The sequence below is a fragment of the Galeopterus variegatus genome, unplaced genomic scaffold (genome assembly GCF_000696425.1).
Source record: "Galeopterus variegatus unplaced genomic scaffold, G_variegatus-3.0.2 Scaffold660, whole genome shotgun sequence".
In the NCBI taxonomy this organism is placed as follows: Eukaryota; Metazoa; Chordata; class Mammalia; order Dermoptera; family Cynocephalidae; genus Galeopterus; species Galeopterus variegatus.
The window spans coordinates 41,278-59,062 of NW_007726771.1; the positions used below are offsets into that span (position 1 = coordinate 41,278).

The window sequence follows — 17,785 nt, forward strand, 5'->3', positions numbered from 1 at the left end:
CCAGAGATACTTAAAGATACATAAAGGACTGTAAAATCAACACTTAATAAGCCAGTGACTGGGGCAAATTGTTCAGTCAAATTGTCTTATTTACCAAATTACTTTTGGCCAGGCCATATAGAGTCTCCACAGAAAGCAAGTATTTAATTAACATTTAGCCTTTTTTCTAAGTTAAATTTAGTTCAGCTTCCCTTTTTATTCAAAGTTTTCCATTCCTACACACCCTTTTTCTTCCTGTCTAACAGAAATAGAGAAGTAATACATGTTCATAGTCAAAACCTAAAATAAAGATGAACCAAAAGGAAACAAAAATATGCTAAATCTTGCCAGAGATAATTATTGATAATGGTTTGTGTGTATCTTTATAAATGGAATCATATATTAAATCCTGATTAAATAAACCTTTTATTGTATCACAATATAATAATTGCCTTCTCATGCAAACAAATATAAATTAATATAATTTTAATAACTATGAAGTATTACACTGTATGTATCTTAACCAGTCCTTAAATGTAGGAATTATGCATGATTAAGATATTTTGGGTTGCCCGTAGGAAACCCAAGTAAAAGTCTCCAAAAGCAGTAAGGAACTTAATTATCTCAAGGAACAAGAAGTCCTGAGATGAGCCAGTTCCAGAGTTTATTTCATTGCCTTAACAATGTTGTTAGGCACCCAGGTGTTTCTTGTTTGTTTTTTTAACTTACAGATCATACTCAGTGGACTGGTTTGTCCTCTTCGGCTGGTTTTCCTTATGGTCCCAAGATGGCATCAGCAGTTCCAGGAGTCACAGGCAAAAGAAATGTTCCTGGCTCCTGTCCCTTTATAAGCTAAGGAAACCTCCACAGAACCCTCCCCTCACCCATCCCCCATGAGCCCTTTCCTTCAGATCTTACTGATCAGAATGTAATCACACGCCTGTAGCTAAGCAATCACTTGGTAAGGGGAATAAGATCACCACGATTACTTTAAACCAATGAAGGTTTACCTCTTGAGGCTAGACAGAAGCCAGTCCTGAAGGACACGTGCTTTTGGAGAGGAGTAAACGGACCAGGGTTCTGTCAGCAAGAAAGGAGTGGGGTGAAGAATGACTGTGAGGCAAGCAGCCACAGTTCCCCACAGGAGAACATTTAGATCTTTTTGTCCAGTTTCTTTGCAATTTCAACATGGTTGCAATTTATAACAACAGTAATACCTGACACTTGTCAAATGCTTTTTTATGCGCTAGAACCTAGAGAGGTGCTTTATGTAAATTCTCATTCCATTCTCACATCTCTGTGAGAAATGTGTGATTATGCCCATTTTATCTATGAGGAAGTTGACATTCAATAAGGTTATCTTGCCCAAAGTTAAAAAAACTGGTAGATGGAAGAGCTTGCCTGGCTATCACCTGGACACTAGAGGGACCTGTACTCATCAGAAAGGCGAAGAGGCCCCCCTTTCCTGTGCCCTTCCTCAAAGGATGAGCATCAGGCCAGGTCTCTGTGTCCACACAAGATAGAAACTCACTGAGGAGAGGGTTAGTCAGACTCTCTGTAGCTGCTGCTTTGGGGAAACTTCTAATATAAGCAGTCGCCATGGCTTTTTTGTGAATTTCTGTTTACGTACCTGTATTTCCAACCTGATGGCCACAGCTCCTTAAGGGCAGGTGATGCATCTTTGACTCCCCTGTGTCAGTTAGAAGACCTGACTTAACAAATGTTTTTCGAATGAGTGAAAAAGTGAAGTTATAATCCCGGACTATTGAGTAGCCTGCTGAATGGCTGAGGCTGGCTGCTTTGCTTTTGAAGGCCTGCTTTTCCTCACCTAAAGGAAATAAAAAGCCTGATTATACAAGAGTGGGAGTGGCATTGCCAGCCCGCACACACCAATTGTGAAACAAAGAGCCATGAAAGACAATAGCCAAGTATGTGTTTTGGAGACTCCCACATTCAACATTTCCATTTGTCATCTCACACCCCACGCTGTTGCCTCCACTGATCATGGAGCAGCGATCGGTTTCTCTGAGTGAACTCAGGACTTGCTCCCTCACAGAAGGTTCCAGAAAAGTGCCTGGTGCTTATTTAGGATGATGGCTTTCATGCACAATTGGGCTTTGTCTGTGCTGAATGATGTTTCCACCCCTGAAATCATTTTTATTTTCTCTGGATACTCATCATCCCCTCAAGTGATTTACGACAAAGGCATCGAGACCTTGGCTAAACTTGAATTCAGTTTCATAATTATTATATTTTAGTGCTCATATGAAATGTCTGTGACTTAAATTTTCCGTTTTCATTCCTAGTCTTCTATCAATGATGCTGCAGAATTCAAAGTAGTAGCAGATGCCATGAAAGTAATTGGCTTCAAACCTGAGGAGATTCAAACCGTGTATAAAATTTTGGCTGCTATTCTCCACTTGGTGAGTAAGGACACCTCTTGGAATGTATTGTCTTCCTATGCAGGCAGGATGCTCTTCTAAAAGATTTTATTTTTTCCCTGTAGATTTAAAAATTAATTTATTTAGAGATAATTTCACATACCTTTTGAAGAAATTACTGTGTCTGTGGTTCTCTCCATCATTTTATATTATGAAGGATTTTCCAAGCCACTGTACATTTTGAGACTGTGGTTTTAGTTAATTGCCTTACTGGTATTGTCACTTTGAAGTAGTTGATTTCAAGGATAAAATAATCCAGCAATGATATGACTACTGATGGTATAAATTTTGATGGCATTTGAGACATAGAGTCATACATAGATTATTAGAGCTGGGTTTTTCATTGTCTCATTTTACAGATTAGAAAATGAGCCCCAAGGGGGTCATGACTTCCTGAAAGGTACAGCCAGCCCACCACAGAGCCAGCACTATAGATCAAGGCAGACTTATGGTCCAGTTGTTTTCCACTTTACCACACCAAGCTTAAAAGTGAAGCACCACATGTTGCATTTTTCTCATTACCATTTCTATAATTAGAGATGTTTAACATATAACAAACACGTAACCTTACAATGTATGAGTGATAATGTGGATTCAAAGTCTGGAATACAAATTACCTTTCTCTTTAATGTAAGAAGATTTAACTCTGAATCAGAAATGCACAGGATCTATATAAAAAATATTACATAGCAATATAAACAATAAATAAATCTTCCTGACTAGGAAGACTTTAATATTATAAATTGTCTCATCTCTTTGAATTAGTTTATAAACACAGTGCAACAGTCCCTCTCAGAATCCAAGCAGAAATTTTATTTTGTTTTTAACATGACCTAATGATTCTAGAATATACCTGAAATAATAAACCTGTAAGAAGATCAAATAAAATGTATTCCAGAAGAGTAGCAGAAAAAAGGGAAGGCGGAGAGAAGACATGATTAATTGCATCAAATTTAAAATTATAGTAAAAGCTACATTAGTTTAAAACTTGTTGCATAAATTCAGTACCAGATCAACAGATTAATCAACAGATTAGTTGATGTGCTGGACACTTGATAGCTAGTTAACAAGTATTTATTGCTTATGGAATGAGTAGAATATAAATAGACTCAAACACTTGAGGAAATGTAATATATAAAAAGGGTGACATTTCAAATCGGGGGAAAAACATAGACTATTCCATAAATGATATTGGAGCAACTAACTAACCATCTGAAAAAATAAAGTTAGATCCTGACTTTATGTCACATACCAAAATAATTTCTGTGTGGATTAAAAGTTTAAATGTAGAGAAAAAACACCTATAAAAGTATTAGAAGAAAACATCAAATACTCATAAAACTTTTGGAGTATGAATGGTCTAAGTATAACACCAAGGAAAGAAATCCTAGGGCAAAAATCCATAGATTTGATTACATAAAAATGGAAAACTTCTACTTATCAAAAACATAGACTGGGCCGGCCCGGTGGCGCACTGGAGAGTGCGCCGCTTGGGAGTGCAGCAGCGCTCCCGCCGAGGGTTCGGATCCCATGTGGAGATCAGTTCCCGCTCACTGGCTGAGCGCGGTGCGGGCGCAACACCGAGGGTTGCGATCCCGTTGCCGGTCCCCGGTATGGGCGTGACACCGAGCATTGCGATCCCGTTACCAGTCAGTAAAAAAGACAAAAAGGAAAAAAAAAAAAAACATAGACTGAAAGTGAAAAGATAGATGAGTGTCTAGAGAAGAGGAAAAATTAAATAAAATACTAGGTTAAGATGTGTAATGTATTTAGGAAAATAGGTACAAACAAGGTCACTTAAGTTACATTTTTTAAAATTATTTTTTATTTTTTGAATTACATTTTAAATTGACAAATATATTCCTGACATAATGTTTCAGAATCCCATTGGAAATGGTGCATCTTGTTTTTTCACTTTTGATTTAGGGAAATTTAAAATTTGTAGTAGATGGTGACACGCCTCTTATTGAGAATGGCAAGGTTGTATCTATCATAGCAGAACTGCTCTCTACCAAGGCAGACATGGTCGAGAAAGCCCTTCTTTACCGGACTGTGGCCACAGGCCGTGACATCATCGACAAGCAGCACACAGAGCAAGAAGCCAGCTACGGCAGAGACGCCTTTGCCAAGGTGGGGTTTTCACTTCCTTTTTGTCAACCTAGTGCTGATGTCAGTTGCAGTTTGAGTGAAATTCTGTGAGGACATATTCAGATGTTCCTTAAAAGTAGGTTAAAGCTTTTAGAGACCAAGATGATACTTTTTGGCCATCACAGTCTGAATAAAAACCCCTGACTGTGAGAAAAGAAGAAGCAAGCTGACCATGGAGCTAACAAGGCTGGCTCTCCAGGGCCCTTTGCCTGCATGGCCACCTTCATGGCCCGTATTTGCTTTTCCACTCAATAATGCTCCGTGGGAGTCCCCTTCAGGTCAACTGACTGAGCGCTGATCCATTCTTTTCTAAGTTTTATTGATTTTTAATTAAGTAACAATTGCATATATTTATGGGTTACAGTGTGATGTTTCCATGTATACATTCCACATGTATATGTTGTGGAATAGTCGAATCATGCTAATGAACATATCTGTCACCTCACATGCTTATCATATCTTTGTGATGAGAACATTTAAAATTCACTCTTTTAGCAATTTAGAAATATATACTATGTTATTATTCACTGTAGTCACCAAGCCATGCAGTAGAGCACCAGAACTTATTCCTCCTGTCTTACTGAAAGTTTGTACCCTTTGACCAACATCTCTCCACCACTCTCCCACCCCCAGCCTCTGGGGTTACAAGTTTAACTTTTTTAGATCCCACGTATACATAAGATTGTGCAGTATTTTTCTTTCTGTGCACGGTGTATTTCACTTAGCACACTGCCCTCTAGGTCTGCGTACTAGTTTGCAGTGATGGTACCACAACTTATTTAACCATCCTCCTGAGTCCATCACTTTCTTTGTTTACCACTACAAACAATGCTCCAAGTCCTTATACATCTATTTTTACATGCCAGTGCTTTTATTTCAGTTGGAAGGATTCCCAGGAGTGAGCTTGCCAGCTCAAAGGGTATACTGATTTTAAACTTTAAATTTACTGATTTTATGGCTGGACAGTAATATCTCATTTTTATTTTGATTTTTGTTACTAGCGTATTTGAGCATCTTTTCATATATTTGTAAAGTATTTAAATCTGTTCTGAAAATTGCTGGGTATATCCTTTGTACATTTTTCTTTGGAGCTATTATCTTTTTATTATCAGTTTCTAAGATCTCTTCGTATGTCATAAACTTTAACACTTTGTCATCTGTGTGGCAAGTGTTGTATTTTCCCAAGTCTAACTTTTTTTTTCTTTTTGGCTGGTTGGTTAGATTGCTGTCTAGTCCATTTTTTACTTTTGTATGTCTCAGGCTTAGTTTTTAGTCTTGGGAGGATTTTAATTTATGTTTAGTGCCATAGAGAATGGTTGGAGGACTTTAAGAAGAGGCAATGACATCAAGGTTGAATTTTTAAAATGATCATTCCAGCCTTAGTATGGAGAATCTTGTGGAGAGTAGAGCAAGAGTAGAAGCAAAGAGACCGACTAAAGGAATATTTTATTAATCTAGGAGACAGATGGTGGCAGCTTGGACCAGGAAGGTAGCAGTAGGAATTGGGAGACAAGGGTGATTGGAGACGGACTGTGTTGGCAAAATAAAATCCATGGGACCTGTTGTGTGGGGAATGAGGAAATCAAGGATAATACCTTAACCTGGTCTGGCTCTACCCTACCTCTCCCACCTTGTTTCACACCATTTTCTAGCCTCCATTCTTCATTCCAGCACATTAGTCTTTCAGGCCTCATAAGTTATCTTTATGCCTTTCCCCTTGCAGCCACAGGGCCTCTGCACATGCTGTTTCCCCTGCCTGGATTGCTTTTCTCTCCCCTCTTGCCCAGTTACCTCTTACTCATCCTGATCTCAGCTCAAGCATCACTTTCTCAGCTCAGCCTTCCCTGGCCTCCCTGAACACTAAGGTTAAATTCCCCTTAGATCCCATGCACCTGAGAGAGAGAGAGAGAGAGAGAGAGAGAGTGTGTGTGTGTGTGCGCGCACGCTTTTTCCTTTCCCCTACCCACTAAACTCTTAAGACACTGAGGCCACATTTATGTTTGCTTAGTATTGTACCTCCAACAAATCATACATAGTAAGTACTGAGCAAATATTTGTTTAATGAATGAATGAATTTATTTCCAAGTGTCTGATGCCATGTATTCATGGCTAGAAGTAGGGTAGGATCAGTTTTGGGAGGTGGGAAGATCACCTCCTGACAGGACATAAGTCTGAGGTAGCTATGAGACATCTAAGAGTCATTGTCAGGTAAGCTGTTAAGTGTGTGAATCAGGAGCTCAGAGGCTCACCTCTGGGTCTGGGCTGGAGTAATACATTTGGGAGGCTTAATATATTAGTCTTATTTAATACAGGGTGAGATGATTTCAAGGGTGTTAGAGAGTAAAGAGAGCAGGACCAGGAAGAACTACAACTTTTAGAGGTCAAGCAGGGAAGGAGACTCTACCAAAGGTCACCAAGAAAGAACAGCCAGTGAAGCAAGAGGAGAATTTTAAAGGTGGTATCATGAATCCCAGAGAGGAGAATGATTCAAGAAGAGAGTGGGACACTAGGTTGAGCAATGCTGAGAAGCTGAGTAAGTTGTCCATATAGAGGCACAAGAAAGTGACTATGTAAGGTGCTAGGGACCTTTGAGAAGCCATTTTAGCGGTGTAATAGGACATAAGTGAAGGCTGGTGGACTGAAGAGTCAAAGGGAGGGGAGGAATGGAGGCAGTGTGTGTAGGTGGCGAGAGTGTGTAGCTGCAGCTGTTAAGGAAGGGTTTTCTAAAGATGTGATGTTGCAGAGCACGTCTGTATCAGCATGTGTGTGTGTGTTAGCATGTGGCACCTTTGTCCGTATGTGTCTTGGCATATGTGTTGTATGCATTTAGATGCGTGTCTGATTCTCAGGGAATTTCCATACTTGGGCCTTTTGGCTCAGATCTTTAATCAGTATTAAAAATCAATATTCATATTTTTAAAATTCATAGAGCTTTAGTGGAACATAGATATTAACTCATTCGTTCCCAAACTTTTATAGTTGATAAAATTAACATACTAGAGAAGTGAATTATACAAGAGAGGAGGCAAATTATTGATATTATTGAAGTCATCTCACTCTATATTAAATAAGACTAATATAGGCATGGAAACATGCTTGGGGAGTGCTGTTGGAATACATGTAGTGACCAATAATAACCTTTTAAAAATCTAGACAATTTATATTAGTTTTGTGTACATCATGAAGTTTTATTAAAAAAAATGATCTACATTTCTAATTGTTCTGCTTAGGCTAATAACAGGTATGCTAAACACTAAGGAGAAGGTGGACAGGAACTTAAAACTTATCACAAATCCAGAGGACTCCTTCCCAAATGGGCAAGAATTTATGATGTTATTTTCCTCACAGGCAATATATGAGCGCCTCTTTTGTTGGATCGTTACTCGCATCAATGATATTATTGAGGTCAAGAACTATGACACCACAGTCCATGGGAAAAACACTGTTATTGGTGTCTTGGATATCTATGGCTTTGAAATCTTTGACAACAACAGGTAAACTGGATAAGATACTTAAAACCCTGTTGCTTATTGTTTGTTTGAACCTAATTTACTCCTTTTGTCACAGCTTTGAACAATTCTGCATCAATTACTGTAATGAGAAACTGCAGCAGCTCTTTATTCAGCTGGTTCTGAAGCAAGAGCAAGAGGAGTACCAGCGGGAAGGGATCCCTTGGAAGCACGTGAGTGAACTCGTGGAGAACGTCTGTGTGTGTTCCACACTTTCCGGATAATGTGCTACCTTGTCATTTCAGGGATTTCTTAATCTTCTTGGATACTTGAAATATCTAACCTTAGCTTTTCTTTGGGGAACATGTAAATACAATTCATTTTCAGGGTTGTTAGGTGGGATTTCTCTAATTTGATCTACTCCTTTGTTGGTGCCCAGAAGATGTTGAGTTACAACCAGTGAACCTCACATTTTCACTTTATGGCTTTCTGGTTCCTATCAGAGTTTAGTGTCATTTATAAGTTATTATGTTTTGCCTTAAATTTGTTGACCTTTGCTTCCAAACTAGTTTCTCCCTTTCCTTCCCTTCTTCCTCTTCTTCTTCCTCTATTTCGTAAACTAAAAGGCACTTTGTCTTCAGTTAATGTTGTTCATATTCTCTGAAACCTGTGCATGAAAACACCTGTACTAACTTTCATCTCCATTTACTTTCCTTTGTATCACACTTCAGTTCTCTTCTCTTCTCTGGGCTCTTTGTGAACTTTTCTATTTGCCAGAGGAAAACTGGTCTGGTAAGATATAGCCAGAAAGTATGACTGGTCCAGGGCACACACTCCAGAGGTCATGGTTAAAAGGCATGATTTGTTTGGCTTTCTTATTCCCTATGATTAGTAGATCTCCTGCTTATGAAAGAAATGAGACCTAGTCATTTTTCTTTTAAATTTCTGTTTTTAAACAATATTGAGAATAGACTTGAAAAATGCAAACACTTATGAATTTTCATCAGTTTCTGAGTTTATAAAACTGTGTTTATCCCCTTGCCGGATAATAAAAATACAGCCAATATTTGGGGGTCTTTTTGATATCCAACGTAAGAGCAGTAAAAAGCTGTTCGAAATGCTGTATTTAAATTACTTTTATATTTCATCCTACCTTCCTATTCTCAATCTCCTCTCATTCAGAAGAAAGAGACAGTGGTATAATAAAGAGGTCTTTTGCCTCATTTTGCATCTTTGCCTTCCATCATGTGCTAAGCATTAGAATACCATAAAAAAAATTTTATTCAAGTATATTAGCATAAACTTTACGAATTTATAAATAAACCAGAGTTGTCAGTTACTTTATAATAGAATTACCTGCAGTTCGGTTTAAATAGTGAACTCTTATATAGAACGTTTAAAGTGTAATTCAATTCAATTTATATGAAGCTTCCTAAGAATCCGTCTGTTGTATAATACACACTATAACTAAAGCTTAGATTTTTTATAGCAAGTTTAACTATAAAACTTATTTTTCAGATGTGATTCAGAGGTACTGGTCAAAAATATCCTTTAATAACCAGAGTATCAAACTCCACAAGCATAGCTCATAAAGAGAAAAGTAACAATTGCAATAGGCTATTCTACCGGAGACATCTGAAAAAGGATCAACAATGCTAAAAATGCAAAACTTCTTAATAAACCAAGAACTGTGTGTCCAGAGGGAACAGAAGGCTACTACAAAGTAACAGTTACAGACTACATGCCAGTTCCCCCCCAAATTAGAATCTCTGTTCTGTGTATTTTCTTTAAAATCCCCAAAATTCTGAACATAGTGATTCTTTCTAAAAAAGAGTTTTATTATGGAAAATTTCAAACATACATAAGAGGAGAGATCATAGTATAATAAACTCTTTAACAGTTACCAGTAGATTGGCAGCCTTGTGTCATCTGTACCGTAGCCACGCACCCAAGATTATTTTGAAGCAAATCTCAGACATCACATTATTTCATATGTAAATATTTCAGTGTATTTTTCTAAACAATAAAGACTTACAAAAACCAAAACCACAATACTATCATCACACCTAAAAAATTAACAGAAATGCCTTAATATCATCAACTATCCAGTCAGTGTTCACATTTCATATTTCCTCAGTCGTCTTATAGTTACTGTTTTACAACTTATTTGAATTTGTGCCCAAATAAGGTTCTCACATTATGATTGGTTGATAGGTCTCTTGACTATCTATAGATTTTCTCTTCCATCTCTCTCTTTTTTTTCCTTTGCAGTCTTTGTTGAAGAGAATGGGTCATTTGTCCCGTGGAGTTTCCCACAGACTGGATTTTTCTAATTGCATTCCTGGGGTGTCATTTAATATGTTTCTCTGTTCCTTGTCTGTCTGGTGTATCGGTGTTAGATCTAGAGTCTTGACTGGATTCAGGATCAGTTTTGGGGGTTTTTTTAATTGTCTGTTTCATAGACTGTGTGTGAACTTTCATCAGGAGGTTTATAATGTCTGATTATCTCTCTGATTCGTTCACTTTTAAAAGCTTTTGATGCTGTAGTTTACACATCATTTAACTATTGAGAACTGGGCACTCAAGCACAAAGCTGTTGTATTTGAGGTGGGAATGGGAGGCTAGACCCCATGTCCCTGAGCCACCCCATCACATCTCTCCTGGCTCCCTGTAGACCTTAAACCTGGGAATGCCTTGCTGGAAGACTTGGTTTTAAAACCACCACTTTAAGCAGTGTTTGAAGCAGCATTAAAATTGCAAGCTGAAAGTTACTGGGATCTTCAGAAGAGACCAATAGCTGTTATAATACAATTGGGAACATAATTCTTTTGTCCCTGTAACAGAAGACATAGTCTTTAATTTTATAGTTTCAAAGTCTAAGATGTAAGCTATTAATTAATATAGAGTTTCTGGTTTTTGAGTATTTTTAGGATATTTTTTCCAAAGATAGAAATAATTTTTCTCCCTAATTAGAAAGTAGTAAATGCCCACAATAAAAGTAAATATTTAGACTAGGGCTTCCCCACTTTGGTACCACTGAAATTTGGGGCCAGATAGTCTTGGTTTTGGGGGCTGTCCTGTGTATTGCAAGATGTTTAGCAGCACCCCCAGCCTCTGCCCACTGGAAGCTGGTAGCATTCCTCTAGTGATGACAATCAAAAATGTCCTCTTTACATTGCAAAATGTCCCCTGGGGGGCAAAAATCACCGTAAATTGTGGATCACTGATTTAGAAAAACCAGAAATGTATAAAAAAGGAAGGAAAAACCACCCAGTTTGCAGGCTTTCAGACAATGCGCTACATGAGAACATGCAAAACTACAAATGGAGCTGAAAGCAGAAATTGGTGTGAGAGCCTGGATTTCAAAACATGGGACAGGAACACGTGGGACATTTCAGTGGCCTCATAATGAGTGTATGGTCCTTACAGAAGGTTGCAGAGATAGCACTCAGTGCAGGTGCCTCCTACATGAGATGGGACACACCAGCACACAAGGTTGATATGTGTGATAACAACTGCCCCCCTTGGGACCTATAGCTTGGAGATAGCACTCAGTGCAGGTGCCTCCTACATGAGATGGGACACACCAGCACACAAGGTTGACATGTGTGATAACAACTGCCCCCCTTGGGACCTATAGCTTTCCTGGTTTAGGCCTGTGTGTGCCCCTGGGCCTGGTGACAGGGGTGCTGCAGGCTATTAGAATAAACAGCTGTCATAGAGGATTTTTGTACAAACCTTGTATATATTGAAGTTGCTAAAAAGCCAGAAGATACATATATATTTTTGTATATATATTTTATATATAGTTTTATATTATACCCAGAAAAATGGCATCAAAACTCCATATATGCTTTTTTAGTTTGGAGAAAGTGGGAGAAATGTTCTATTTTGTTTGTTTTTTTCTATTTTATTTTTGTTTATTTTTTTGTTTTTTGGATTTCAGTCATTCAGAATCATATAAGTAAAAATGCTAGTTCTGTGTAGTACCTTAACTTCATTATCAAGTAGTGTATCAAGTAATACTTTACGTTTGTTTATTGGCACTTAGCAGAAGCTGGGTCTCGTTAATATCAAACAGATTGGGAAATTGAGAGTAAGAGGAAATAGGATTGGGTGTGGAATATGGAGACAGGATTAAAACAAGAATTAGAAATAAGAGAAATGTTGTCTACCTTATAATTTTTGCTTTGAATTATAGTCATCTCAGTCAAAGTTTTTCATGACATAAAGTTAACAAGAAATTCATAGACCTGTGTCAGAGTATGTGCCCATTTCAGTGTTAGGCCTCACTGACATCATGGTAGCTTTACCTAAACTCCTGATACAAGTGGAGGCATTGGCATTTCTGCTGTCCTGTGTCTGTTCTCTTTGGAATTGCTTCCCTGCTGTGTCCTACAGATTGATTACTTCAACAACCAGATCATTGTGGACCTCGTGGAACAGCAGCACAAAGGCATCATTGCGATTCTAGATGATGCTTGCATGAATGTCGGCAAAGTCACTGATGAGATGTTCCTTGAAGCACTCAACAGTAAATTGGGCAAACACGGTCATTTTTCCAGCCGAAAGGTAATGCATTTAATGAGACTGTCCTCTCATTTGGTCTGTAAGATTTTCCTCACTGTTTGACAGAGTTAAATGACTTTATATGTTGAGTTAAAAGAATGCCTACTCAAATAAGAAAGAAGGGCCATAAACATCCATTAAATGATGTATTGCTGTGATAAATTCTGCCTCTCTGGTTTGTAGTATGACAAGATTGATAAAATCATAATATCCAGGAGAGGGAGCTCCAGACTATCCAATTTGCTAGAAATGGGGAAAATGAACAAGATTCTTTAGAAAGCATGATGTCATTTATAACCAATAGGTGCAGAGTCCTTGTTCATGTGCTAGAGTTTTACTCCTGCATCTGATAATTCTGGCATGGAAAATAGCTTTTGTCCTTGACTTTTTACTGTAATCCTCAGTTACAAAATGTGGTGTGTGCTCTGTTAGACTATATGACTTATGAAACAGAGAAATTATAGTTCTAATTCTAGTTGTTATAGGGAAACTCATTCCTTAAATGAATGGATATCCTTTTAACTCCCCATTTTTATCAATCTAAAAATGTCATAAACAGGTCACATTTCTGCAATAATTGGTGGCAGTTGTAGTTAGCAGACCTTTGCGCCATGCCCTGCATGGAGTATGTTTGCCATTAGTATTTGTTCAAGGAATTTGTGTTAGAGGAGGGGCACACTACATCACCTGAGTCTTCCCTACACATACAGGCTTGTCTAGCAACCTTAAAGTGAAGGGAAAACAGGCCCCCTGCTCCTCCACATCTATAAAGAAAGGGGCAAACACTTCTGCTCCTCCATAATTCCATATAAATCTATGACACACTGCCTTTTTTTTTTTTTTGGCACAAATGAATCTATTTTCTAACTTTGTCCCTTTTGGAATTATATAATCAGAACAGGGAAATTCCACACTTAGATAAAGCACATATCAAGAAATGGATTACTGGCTGGTATTTAGTTTAGGCCAGATATTTCTAGAATATTCTCCTTGGTCTGTTATTGGGAATTGACTTGCAACCCTGTTGCAAGTGACTTTCAGATACTACCATCTGATCTTTGATATTAGGGTTCTGGACTAGAGGTATTCCTTCAGTCATTCCCCATTTATACCACAGACACCTAACAAGTACCTCTCATTTTCCGGGTACAATCCTAGGAGCTAGGGACAGAGCAATGGGCAAAGTTAGAAGTAATCTAAATAATTTAGAGTGATGCTTTTAAAGATGGCTTGATTATACAGGCAAATGTCCTGTCTTTGAAGGATAGTTTATAAATGCCTTTTGTAATAACATTTTGGGTTTTGGAGACTCACCTAGCATTGTGCCTACCAGATGGTAGTCACTCAATCACTGTAAAGGTGAATTGAATTAGTCACGATCATACCAAAATCTTTTTTAAATGTTCGTTTAAATAAATGACTTTGAGTCTCACGTAAGAAATCAAATTCACCTCATTTTCATACATTTCACCCTGACTATTTATATACCTGAATTAAATTTGTCAACCAAATATTTTGAAATACAATCTCATTCTTAAGAGCAACTGTACATAGCACTTTTAAGAACTTCGATAGGAAATGCTAAACAGTAATTTCTCTATGGAGATAGATTTTTTTCTTTTTAAGTTGTAGGAGCTCTCAGACCAAGTGGTTCTTTCTTTCAATATCTCAGGTCAAGTACTGGATTTTTGCCAAATGAGAGAAAGAAATGAAATAACCAGGCTTTCAAGGAGATTTAGTCACTATAAACCTTTTTATTAAATAGTGATCTTATCCTGTATTTTGAGCCAGGTATCATCATTTGCTACTGTTTACTAATTAACTAGACTTATTGGTATATTAAGTAAGAGGTTTCTGGCTTGTAACGGTTATTTCATTTAAGGGCTAAACTATTTATTATGCATTAAAGTTACCGTGGAGAGGCATGCAAACAATCCAATAACCCATAAAATTATTATTTAAAATTTTATTAACACTAAAATTTAAATAATAAATATGTAGCTGTTATTAAAAAAAAAAAAACAGCAACACTGTTTAGATCAGTTGAGACTTTGCGGCATCCAAATGTAAGAATATTTCTTTAGTGTACACATTTCTTAGGTCCTTTTCCTCTTGGTATTACAAAAGGATTTTTAAAAAGGGATTAATAAGAGAGACAGAAGAAAAGAATTAAATATTTTGGAGACCCCTCTGTATGTTAGACACTTTGGTCTCTATAGTTCATTTAACCCTCAGAACAATACTCTGAGATAATTAATTATTAAAAGAGACTGAGTAGACTGAGCCAATATTTGAACCTCAGAAGTCTGACTCTAATTTCTTGTAATTATTCACTGTTAAATTAATTGGCTAATTATTCCTTTGGTAATCTGGTTAGTGGTGTAGAACCCACCATCGTGGTTGGGATTGTTTGTTATCTAACATTATAACCTAAGTGGCTTTTTTCGGGCCAGCCCTGTGGCTCACTCGGGAGAGTATGGCGCTGGTAGCGCTGACACTGTGGGTTCAGATCCTATATAGGGATGGCCGGTGCGCTCACTGGCTGAGTGTGGTGCAGACCACACCATGCCAAGGGTTGCAATCCCCTCACTGGTCAAAAAAAAAAAAGAACCTAAGTGGCTTTTTGCGGGCCAGCCCTGTGGCGCACTCGGGAGAGTATGGCGCTGGTAGCGCTGACACTGGGGGTTCAGATCCTATATAGGGATGGCCGGTGCGCTCACTGGCTGAGTGTGGTGCAGACCACACCATGCCAAGGGTTGCAATCCCCTCACTGGTCAAAAAAAAAAAAGAACCTAAGTGGCTTTTGAATGTAACTGCACTCAGTGCTTTGTGAATTCTTAAATGTCTGCTTTATAGCCTATTGGATACCAAGTGATCCTTCAGAGGGCAGACCAAGAAGTCTAGGTGCTACTGTAACAAGGAAGACTGTAGTAAGTTATGGAGACCTCCAGAGCCATATAAATACTGCCTTTCCGTAAACTGTTCCTCAGTGAGAAAGAGCAGAAGAAGGTTGATCTTATGTGGAAGTAATAGACCTGCACTGGAGTCCCAGCTTAGCAAACAGATGAGCCAAGCTGCTGTGTGCATGAGAGCACAGACATTTACATTCGGTCCCAGGAGTCCTTCCCAGGGCTGCCACTTACCAGCTTTGTGATCTTGGGCCTATTACCTAATCTCTTCAAGCCTCAATTTTCATGTGTGTGAAAGAGAGATTGTAATACTTACCTTAAATATCAGCCGTGAGGATTGAATGAGATATATGTGCTTTGCAGATATTAAGCCCTCAATTGGGTTTTCCCTAAGTAGAACATGGAGGAAAAAGAAACTATCAGTCAGGGTAAGCTGGGCTGTGTTAGGATAGTAGCCAAGACTTAAGACAATAGAAGTCTCTCTCACAGACCCAGACTTCTTCCATCTTCTGACTATCCCGTCCCTTAAAGACTGTCCTCAAAATCCAACTAATGGGAGGAGCAAAGAAAGTACAGAGGGGGACCATTCACTTCTTACCAGCTTTGGCCTGGAACAGCCACACTTTACTTCCATTGTCCAGAACTTGGTTATATCCAACTGCAAGAGTAGCTGGGAAATGTAGTCTAGCTTTGTGGATTTCTGGTGAAAGTTCTGAGCCTTCACCACCTAAGCCAAATATTTAAATCAGGCCCCACACTATGTGATTTCATTTATGATATCATGATTTGTGATGTTATCATCATCTTATATTAAGTTGGAATATATTGTTAGGAAAGTGAAGATGTCTGTTTTCAAAATAATTTCCTTCTTGATTTGTTAGCTCTGTGCCTCAGACAAAATCCTGGAGTTTGATCGAGATTTTCGAATTCGACATTACGCAGGTGATGTAGTGTGAGTATCTTCCTTTGGTACCTAATGTGATGATTTGCATGCAGCCTCACTTCAGAAAATATAACCGGGAAAAATATAAATTGTTTTCCTGTTCATTTGCATTTTTTCAGTCATTTTGCATGTCAGTATATTTTAACCTCTTCATTAAAAATAGAAATGTCATAACTTCATTCATTCCTTGCTTTTCAGACATGTATTGAGTTCCCAACATAGTTGGTATTCAGTAAAAATCATTCGATGTTTCAATAAATCATGGAAGTATGTTAAGAACTGGGCTAGAGAGATGAATAAGATGAGTCTTGCACTGAAGAAGCTAGCAGTTTAGTGAAGGATATAAGCAGATACATCATAAGTCATTATAATGAAGGATGAAAAGGGTTAAACTAGAGAGGCACAGGGCATTATGGGAGCAGTGTGGGGTATAGAGAAATCTTGCTGGAGGAAGTGATATCCAAGTTGAGTCCTAAAAGTAAAGGAGGGTTAGTTGGGGGAACAAATTAGGAAGAGGAGGGAGAGTGGAGAGGGCGTTCCAAGTAGAAGAAACAGCAGGCATAAAAAGGCCCAGGGGTGAAAATCACCCCCATATAAGAAGAACAACAAGTAGTTGGGCAATTACATAAGAAAAAATGTTTTACTATATCATTTTTCAAATATTTTTGAAAAAGTAAAATTCTTACAATGTACATTTCAGATTACAATATAATTAAAGTAGAAATTGATAAGAAAACATAACTAAGAATATGACTACCTTGGTATATTAGGTTCCTAGGGCTGCTGGAACAAATTACCACAGATTGGTGGCTTAAAACAACTGAAACTTATTCTTTCACTGTTTAGGAGACCAGAAGTTCAAAATCAAGGTGTTAGCAGGTCTATACTCCCTCTGGAGGCCTAGAGGAAAATGTGTTCCTTGCTTTTTCCAGCTTCTGGTGGCTTTGACTCGTGGCCGCATCACTGCAATCTCTGCCTCCATGATCATGTTCCCTCCTCCTCGTCTGTGTGTCTGTGTTAAATCTCACTCTGCCTCTACTTTTTTTTTTTTTTCCTTTTTGTCTTTTTTCGTGACCGGCAATGGATCGCAACCCTCAGTGTCACGCCCGCACCGGACCGGGACCAGCAATGGGATCGCAACCCTTGGTGTTGCACCCACACCTCGCTCAGCCAGTGAGCGGCCGGTCTGTATGTGGGATCCGAACCCTCGGCGGGAGTGCCACCGCACTTCCCAAGTGGCGCACTGTAGCAGTGTGCCACCGGGCCGGCCCCGAACTGTACAATTTTCTTTTAGCCTTGTTTCCCTTTCAATTTACCAGAACAATTAGTAAAAATAGTAACAAAATC

General features: G+C 38.4%; 1 protein-coding gene across 4 annotated transcripts in view; it reads left to right on the forward strand.

Moving 5' to 3' along the window:
• The window catches only part of MYO1D (myosin ID), a 268,223-nt gene that overhangs the window by 11,086 nt on the left and 239,352 nt on the right, over positions 1-17,785 (forward strand). For all 4 annotated transcript variants that reach the window (XM_008571096.1, XM_008571094.1, XM_008571093.1 and 1 more), the window contains exons 6-11: positions 2,286-2,402; positions 4,347-4,550; positions 7,917-8,062; positions 8,136-8,250; positions 12,419-12,589; positions 16,377-16,447. In XM_008571096.1, the coding sequence (XP_008569318.1) occupies positions 2,286-2,402; positions 4,347-4,550; positions 7,917-8,062; positions 8,136-8,250; positions 12,419-12,589; positions 16,377-16,447 (824 nt within the window). The remainder of the gene's footprint in view (positions 1-2,285; positions 2,403-4,346; positions 4,551-7,916; positions 8,063-8,135; positions 8,251-12,418; positions 12,590-16,376; positions 16,448-17,785) is intronic.